At 37.1% G+C, this 9,521-nt stretch overlaps 1 protein-coding gene across 1 annotated transcript; it reads right to left on the bottom strand.

Annotated features, from left to right (window-relative positions):
* Positions 1-7,682: 7,682 nt before the first annotated feature.
* On the bottom strand, positions 7,683-8,800 carry LOC111380353. The gene is made up of 2 exons (XM_023003892.1): positions 8,702-8,800; positions 7,683-8,243 (listed from the first exon to the last, which is right to left on the bottom strand). The coding sequence occupies exons 1-2, from the start codon at positions 8,798-8,800 to the stop codon at positions 7,683-7,685; spliced, it is 660 nt and encodes a 219-aa protein (XP_022859660.1).
* Positions 8,801-9,521: the final 721 nt, after the last annotated feature.

The following is a 9,521-nucleotide window of genomic DNA, read 5'->3' as shown; positions in this document are numbered from 1 at the left end:
TATTTGGAATTCAAACTGTCCAACGAGGAAATGTCGCGTGGCAATGTGAAAACTAAAGTGACACCATAGTGTACATGTAGCAAGGTTCTTACCGATTGAACTTTGCTATTTGTACGATGATTTTCAACACGTTGTTTGGCCCTTGCATTGTTGTCAAGTCTCAATTTGATGGAAAAAACTATTTGAAATTCAAATTGTCCAGTGAAGTAATGTCACATGGTAAAGTGTAAACTAAAGTGTACACTATAGAGTACATGAAGTAAGGTTCTTACCAATTGAACTTTGCTATTTGTATGATAATTTTCGACACGTTGTTTGACACTTGCATTGTTGTTAAGTGTCAATTGGATGGGAAAACTATTTGAAATTCAAACTATCCAACGGGGTAATATCATGTAGCAAAGTGTAAACTAAAGTGTACACCATAGTGTATGTGTAGCAATGTTCTTACCGATTGAACTTTGCTATTTGTGTGCTGATTTTTGACATATTGTTTGACACTTACATTGTTGTCAAGTGTCAATTGGATGTAAAAACTGCTTGAATTTTAAACTGTCCAATAGGATAATGTCACATGGCAAAAAGTAAACTAAGGTGTAAATCATAGTGTACATATAGCACGGTCCTTACCGATTGAATATTACTATTTGTACATTGATTTTTGACACGTTGTTTGACACTTGCATTGTTTTCAAGTGTCAATTGGATGGAAAAACTGTTTGAAAGTGTAAACCATAGTGTACATGTTGTAGGGTTCTTACCGATTGAACTTTGCTATTTGTATGATGATTTTCGACACGTTGTTGCACACTTGCATTGTTGTCAAGTGTCAATTGGATTGGAAAACTGTTTGAAATTTAAACTATCCAACAGGATAATGTCACGTGACAAAGTGCAAACTCAAAGTGTGCACACCATCTTGTACATACTTGCAAGGTTCTTATCGATGGAACTTTGCTATTTTTACACTGATTTTTGACATGTTGTTCGACAGTTGCATTGTTGTCAAGTGTCAATTGGATGCAAAAACTATTTGAAATTTAAACTGTCCAATAGGATAATGACACTTGCATTGTTGTTGATTAGTGTCTAAAAGTATTTCAAAGATATATCATTTACAAGGCATTTTACATTCACTTTGTTTAAAAACACTAATGTTAGTTTCTAATTCCAATTTTCTTGCCATAAGTTCAATTTCCATAAATACATGGTTAAAAATGTAAATAATTAAAATACGTATTTACATACATGTCAGCATGAGTATTATACATTTGAAAGAGTATCTATTTGATGTATTTCACATGTATTTCCAATTTAGAACAAATGGGGAGCAGGTGGAGGAAAAAAATGTTGAAAAGTCAAGAATAGTGACTGTCTCAAGCAAGAAGCAGTTGTCGGTGAAATGATCATAAATTGAGCTGTAAACATTGAACCAAGGTAATTCAAGTTGGGTTGGAAAGATAAGGCATGTTTCTACAACTTTTATGTTTTACAATAAGTCAAATTCGTATCACAAAGTAGCCCAAATTACCGTCCAAAGTTCAGCTTGTTACTTGTCGGATACAACTTTTCTACCTGTGAAGTAGTACTCATTACTTTTGTCATATCTGGAGTTATATAGATCCAATGAATGAACCTGATATTTGGACCAATGGAAAGCTAACTCAAGTGAAAATAATTTATCTGTTGATCATAAGTCCAAATGCGCTGCACAATGTATATGAAAATTGGCATCAAGTTGTATGTTCCAGCTGTCTTGAAGCTGGACAGAAACAAGTTGCATTGTCTACTTGCATTTTTTATGTTCCTTTGCCTATAAAAGGGGACCTTGGCCACGATTTTGAGAGCATCAATTCCTCTCCATCATATTCTAGTTTCCTTCATTTTCTTTATAACATTTCATTATGTATTTCTAAACCATTAGCTAGAGCTAGGGGTGAAATTTTGATGAATGCATAGTATTATCTTTGATCTTTCATTTTGTTCTTCAATGTTCTTCTTCTTACTTGGTTAAAGTATATGTTCTACAAATGTTTTGTTTTGTAAAAGACTTTGATTTATTGTTGACAATTTTGGCACAATAAATGCTTAGATAATCTCTACAAAATCTTGTTCGTTAAAATTCCGCAAGCGTACGGGTTCGTTGTATGAGTAATAATTGTGATGAAAGAGTTATCGTCCCACAGAGAATAAAGTCTAATTCCAGTGTATTCGATATAATTAAATTCATGAGATTAACTAAACGTTGACGTTTGTTTGAATAGCTAATTAAGTTCTATAACTAAAAATTTGCAAAATTTATGAGAATTTGTTTTAGAATTCAGATGAGTGAATGTATTGGATTTCCGACGCAACTGATCAACTCTTAGTTCTAATTCTCGACCTATGACAATTATCTCAACTCATGTAATTGTGACGATCGATAATTCCACATTTATTTATTATTCTTTCCCAAGATACAATAAACCTATGATTACCATGAAACAATCCTATTCTTAGCCCGAATTCATATGGCAAACATGCATTAATGTATAGAATTATCACACATGATCGCACACATCACAAATATTATTCCTAACATTCATTGTCCATGCATTCCAATAATAGTGTTCTACCTACCGTGCATTTTTCAATACTACGAATAAGCAACTTATTGTCCTAATGGTGCGCAAACATTAAAACAATATAGATATGCATATTAAAGAAACCACAACGCAATGATTAAGATAAAAACATAAGGTTTTCAATTAAAAACTAGGAGTCAATCAGTTTTGTCATCCATCCAATACAAAGATGTCTAGCCTAGCATATTAATGTATGAAAAATAGGAAAAATAAAGGAACGACATCACCCGAAACATTAAAGTATGAAAAGAATCTGAAATCCCCCACTTTATGCCTTCAATTCCGAATCTAAGTGATGAAGTATTGTTCTTCAATGTATATCCCGCTCTCTTTTCCTCTTTGTCAGCTTCCAGTCCCATAAAAATTAGGTTCCCCCTATTTTTGTCAACTTTTGGTATAAATATCGTGCAAAGAATTGTAAACCAAAACTTTCCAAAACAAAATAAGGAAACGGAATTTTTTTGTCGGAATTGAACTGTGTACGCATAGTACATTTTGGTGCGTATGCATAGTATCATCAATTTAACTTCGGAAGTTCAATTTTCCAATGGTGCGTACGCAAGACCTGCAAGCCTATGCGTGCGCACAGTTCAACTATTTTAGGGGCCAATTTACAATTTGGTCCCTAAACTTTCTGAAGTGTTTGTTTTGGTCATTTTCCAAAATTTCTTGTCCCATTAGCTTCTCTTCAACTCCAATTGACTCTTGGTGTTCTCAACTCATCGTTCTTTGATCAAATTCAAATTTTGGATTATTGCATTCCAGTCCCCAAACTTTGCCTTGATGTAATTGAGTCGTTTTTCCTGCTTATTTTCTTTATTCTCGTATCTTCCATTGATTGTAACCTACACACAATATATAAATAGGATTAAGCCATATTCCATCAAATTCTTTAACAAATACTCAATTTTAATGGCCTAAATAAGTGTATAAAATACACTTATCAAACATCCCCAAACTTGAACATTTGTTTGCCGTCAAACAATTTATAGCCCAATCCAATTAAACTTTGGTTAGATGGTATGTTGTTAGTCTCAGGATTGGATAATTGTATCATTACTTAAAACAGTGTCCAAATTACACATTTGAAATTAATTTTCCCTTAATCAATGTGAAACTTAAAGTGTGTCTGTGAATATTCATGTAAACATCATAACGCTAATAACTGGTTTGATTCCCAATTTGCAGTAGTCAATTATTTTCTTTCCTCACTCGTAAGATACACACCCTCAAACTTATGATTTTTACTCACTTTTCCCGAGGTATGCACTAAGGTTGATTTTTAGCTAATTCTAATCCTTACACTCTCTCATTTGGATAGATCGTAACTAATATAGATTCCCATCTTGACTCATAAGGATTCTCTCATATTTTTGATTACTTCGGCTTCCAAGACTCAATTGAGCTCATGACCCATTGTCAAAGGTATAAGTCCCTAGAATAGTTGTTCGAGGCTCAATCTTGGCACTTGGTGCGTCTTCTGTTTCATGCACCTGCTCATTTATATATATATATATATATATATATATATATATATATATACATATTTTTTTTATATACTTCTCTCCATTAAGCGACTAAGTGACCCCTGTAGCGAGTTTTCAGCCGATGACTTCCAAGTCAGATGACCACAGGGTACTAGGTTTTAAGGACTTTTGCAGGCTTAATTGCTCGAGTCAAAAAGGCTCAGAAGAGAAGTTCTTTTTACTTCTTTTAATTACCAAGATTAGTGCAATGCCCCTTATTAAACACCTATTCTCGAAACTGACCCCTAACTCGAGGTTTTCATCTCAATTCGTCTCATTGGCTTTAGATAATCCACACAATTATTGCACACATGGAATCCCTACTTATCTCGGTATTTCTCTATACTAGTTTAATCATTTCCAAGTTCTCATAAAAGAAGTTTTATGGTCTTATTTATTTGTGTTGGTTCGGGTTTGAATCAAATATGTTCAACTTTCTCCTTATACAAACCAAGTCATCAACTCATAATGCAAAACATGAATATCGTGCTCAATAAAGATCAAGTTTCACATCAACAAGTGTCAATTAACTCAACATATAATTCTTCCACGATTCTTAGTTAATTACACAGTTCCAATATATGTATCATTCCCAGCAAGGCCATCCAACCCACACAAGCACACAAAGTTAAAAAGACAACACACAAACGTTAAATTTTTTTTTTTTATTATTTTTTTATAAAGATAAAACATACCAATCATGCGAAAAAGAAGTAAACGTGAAGATAAAAGATTAAATCGCTCCCAAACTTAACAGGTGCATTGTCCCCATTGTACCACAATAAGGAATAAAATGCAAAAAGATGGGTACGAAAGGAACTGAGAACTCCCCTGGTCAATTGGATGGTCGCGGTGGAGGTAGACGGGAAAGAATCTCCCTCATCAAAGCATATTGCTGGACCATCTCAATTTGCATATTACGGGCCGTGTCGTATGTCTAATCAGCCCGAAATTGCATGGCATCCATCATTCCAGTATAACGGTCCAACCTCCTAATTAGCCTGTCAGTACTTCGACGTAAATCAGAGACATCTTCTTGAGTCCTGCTCGCGCTAGCTCGTATAATCCCAATGTCAGTTTGCATATCTTGTACCCATAAATCCAGGGCGGTAAATGATTGTTGTAACTGTTGAACATCCCTACTCCGCCCAGTCATCGTCGCAAACATCTGTCGCAGTACAGGGGCATCAGCTGGTGGCTCATGTTGTGGGTCTGGGTGGATGTCAACGTCATCCTCATGGCCTGCCTCGTCCTAGTTATCTTGTCGTCCTTCTTTGTACTGATTGACTTTTCTCTAAGAGTTTTGGGCGGAGAGAATGTTGATTGGGGCAGCAGGACTTATTGCCTACTTAGCTGGTAGGAGCTGCACTTCGTAAGCCCTGCATATTCCACAGATAAGGCTTGGAAATATGAGTGTGTATCATGGGTCTACTTCAGCAGCGCGGGCACAAATCAGATTATAGATGTGAGTGCCCAAGTCAAATTTGAGCCCTCTAGCTAGATGGTAGAGCAAAGCAGCTTTAGTGTGATCGAACTTGTAACGATGCTTGGAGGGATCAACATTGTGGCAAACAAACATCATTAGAACCATGAGGGACTCAGTTAAATTACTGTATAAGAAATTCGATCGACGGAGTGGCCAAGCATCTGCTCTTCTATACAACACTTGTGCTAACTCTGGCCAATTTTGCTCTGGTGGTATCGGGATGATTCCTTCTCGATTCAATTCAAGGTATTCATCAATGACCTCAGGTGTGAACATAAACCATTTATCTCGCACCTAGGTTCAGTGCTGGTGATCGGTCCCAGGGTCGTCGATGGAGAAGTTGAAATTTGTGTAGAACTATTGAACAAGTGTAGGATAAATAGCAAATGGTTAAGCTATCACCTTTTCCCAGCCACACGATTGATTAATATCTCAATTTCAAACCCCGAGAAATCTTCCAAAACCACTTCCCGCTCTGGCAAAACAGTCCATTTGGTGACTACTTGCTCAAATTGAAGCTTATGCTCTGGGCTTAGAAATCTTCGTACATCACCTTCATCAACTCGAGAACGGCCCAAATTGGACGAAAAAGAGGCTTTGCCTTTCCCCTTTGAAGTGGATGGAGAGTCGTGTGTGTGTTTGGGAGGCATTCCTACAAAAGGCACAAAATAAGCAAATGAGATAGATGAACGGGGTAATTGTTATCAAGAGAATACCATAAGTACCAAACGAAGAGCAAAGTGTAGTGCTATGTATGGGAAAGAACACGGAAGGGCGGTGGAAGGGGTGGTAAGTACAACGTGTTGTTTTCCTCCAATTTCAAGTTATACAATAGAGTGGATGCAAGCAAGTATAAGGTATCGTTAAATTGAGGAAAGCCCAAGTGTCGTGCAACAATTCAAGCTAAAATGTTGACCAATGAGTCTTTAGGACAATTAAACAAACACTTTGTGGGCAATGTTGTAGCAAGAATGTCCATATGCCTATGTTGTTATGAATCTATCAATGTTAACATCAAATTGAACAAAATCCACCATCTACCTAAGCCCAACCTCTACAATAAAAAAATAAAAAAATTCATCAAAATGCATGAAAATTGGAAAAAAAAAGTGCAACCCGTGAGTGTTCAAAGTGAAGTGTATTACCTTCGAGTTCTTGGAAATTGGGGATTTTTAAGTGGATGATGTTGATGTAAAAGGTACACTAATGTGACCAATGTGTAATGCCTAAGTGAAGGGATGAAGAAATTAGGGGGAAGATGCGCCGATTTGTGGAGAAATAGAGGTATGCTCGTGTGTGGGTAAAGAGTGGATTTGTGGGCACTATGTGCGTGGATGAGGGATTTAAACCCTCACCCGACCAGGCTATGTGTATACATGGCTTGGCTCGTGCGTACGCACAACCAAAGCAAATTGGCCTCGGGTGGCCAATCTGCCAACCATGCGTACGCATGGTTAACCATTTTTTTTAATAACTGGCTCTTTATACCCACCCCGACTAAATTCTTTACATAATACAGTTTAGAAGTATGCAAAATGATTATGACATAGAAGTTCAATGCCAATCTTGAAAGGTTCATTTTGGTTTCAACCGAATCCGACCACTCGTGTTCCACTCCCAAACTAATACCTTTACCACTATGATCGAAAAATGTGCAATTGATGCGGGAATCAATAGATTATAAGTAAGTCATTCTTGTATCCAAAATTACACATTTCAGCCTCGATGACTGTAACATCTCATTTTTTTATCTACATATTCTTTGTGCCCTCCAATTGCATGTCTGGAATGATTGAACTCCCCTAAACTTGTGTAAACAAATATGAAATTGTGTAACCTGTGCATTGACTCAACAACTAAGCAATGAAAGGATGACACCTAATCTATCGAACACACCCAAGCAATAAAGAAAACATATAAAAATAAATAAAATAAAAAAAATCCAAATCTAATGCAACAAAGCAGAATAAATAAAAGGGGAGAGAATTGGGTTGCCTCCCAATAAGCACTATTTTTGTAGTCTATAGCTCAACTTTGTTGCTCAGCTTACTTTGCACCATTAAGAGGTACGGTTGTCTTCTCATTAGAGTAGTCACCACCCCAATAGGCTGTCAACCGTTGTCCATTCACTTTAAATCTTCTCTGTTCATCCTGAGATACTACTTCTACAGCATCATGTGAAAGCACGGCTACTACTGTGAAAGGACCTGACCACCTAGATTTTAGCTTTCCAAGAAAGAGTTTGAGACGTGAATTGAACATCAATACTTGTTGGCCTACTTCAAAATCCTTCTCTCTTATATGTCTGTCCAGCCATCTCTTGGTTTTCTCCTTGTAAATCTTTGCATTCTCATATGAATCCAAACGAAATTCCTCCAGCTCATGGAGTTGTAGAACCCTCTTTTCTCCTGCTGTCCTCATATTGAAATTGAGCAATTGAGTTGCCCAATATGCCTTATGCTCTAACTCAAGGGGTAGATGACAGGCCTTTCCAAACACCAGTCGATATGGAGACATGCCAATTGGAATCTTAAACACTGTTCTATAAGCCCAAAGTGCATCGTCTAGTTTCTTAGCCCAATCCTTGCGGGAATATTCTTTAACTCCCTATTGGAGATTTCTACTTGCCCGCTAGTCTGAGGATGGTATGGAGTTGAGACACGGTGTTTTACTCTATATTTGGCCAACAGCGATGCAAATAATCGATTATAGAAATGTTTTCCACCATTACTAATGATTGCCCTTGGAGTACCGTATCGAGTGAAAATGTTCTTCTTCATGAACTGAGTTACCACTCACCCATCATTAGTTGGCAAAGCTACAACTTCAACCCACTTAGACACGTAGTCCACTGCCACTAGTATGTATTGTTGACCGTAGGAGGGAGGGAATGGTCCCATGAAGTCAATGCCCCAAACGTCGAAAATTTCAACTTCCAAAATGTTGTTTAAAGGCATCTCATTCTTTCTTGAGATATTTCCAGTCCTTTGACACTTGTCATAATGTTTCACCATATAATGTGCATCCTTGAACAACGTAGGCCAATAGAAACCCGATTGTAGTACCTTTGCTACTGTCTTGGTTGTTGCGAGTGGCCCCCATACGGTGCAGAGTGACATGACTCTAACACTTGATGCTGCTCTATCTTCGGTACACAATGGCATATGATTTGATCTGGACCCCTTCTATAAAGAATTGGATCATCCCAAAAGTAGTGTCTTAGGTCACTAAAGAATTTCTTCTTTTGGTGACTGGAGTAGTTTGGTGGGATGATCGAGCGGGCCAAATAATTGACATATTTGGTGTACCATGGTGTAGTGATAATCTAAAAAAGCATTTCATCAGGAAAAACTTCATTGATCTCCACTGTAGGGTTTGATTCATAAGATTCGAGGTAAGAAAGGTGATCTGCCATAACATTCACACCCCCCTTTTTATATCTAATCTCCAAATCAAACTCTTGCAATAGGAGTATCCATCGAATAAGCATCGGCTTTGCATCCTTTTTGCTTAGTAGTTATTTTAAGGCTGAATGATCCGTATAGACTATCACTTTTGACCCAATCAAGTATGATCTAAATTTGTTAACGGCGAACACTACTACCAAAAGCTCTTTCTATGTAGTCGCATAATTCATTTGAGCGTCATCCAAAGTCTTACTGGTATAGTGAATAACATGGGAACTCTTCTCCTTTCGTCAACCCAACACTTCCCCCACTGCGTGATCACTGGCATCACACATGAGTTTGAATGGATAATTCCAATATGGGGAAGCCATTACTAGAGCAGAAACCAATTTTTCTTTTAAGATGTTGAAAGCCGTCAAGCACTCCTAAGAAAAGTGAAATGGGGCCCCTTTTTCTAGTAGATTGCATAATGACTTTG

This window comes from Olea europaea, chromosome 3 (assembly GCF_002742605.1).
Source record: "Olea europaea var. sylvestris chromosome 3, O_europaea_v1, whole genome shotgun sequence".
NCBI classification, from domain to species: Eukaryota; Viridiplantae; Streptophyta; class Magnoliopsida; order Lamiales; family Oleaceae; genus Olea; species Olea europaea.
This window is presented reverse-complemented; position numbering and strand designations above follow the sequence as displayed.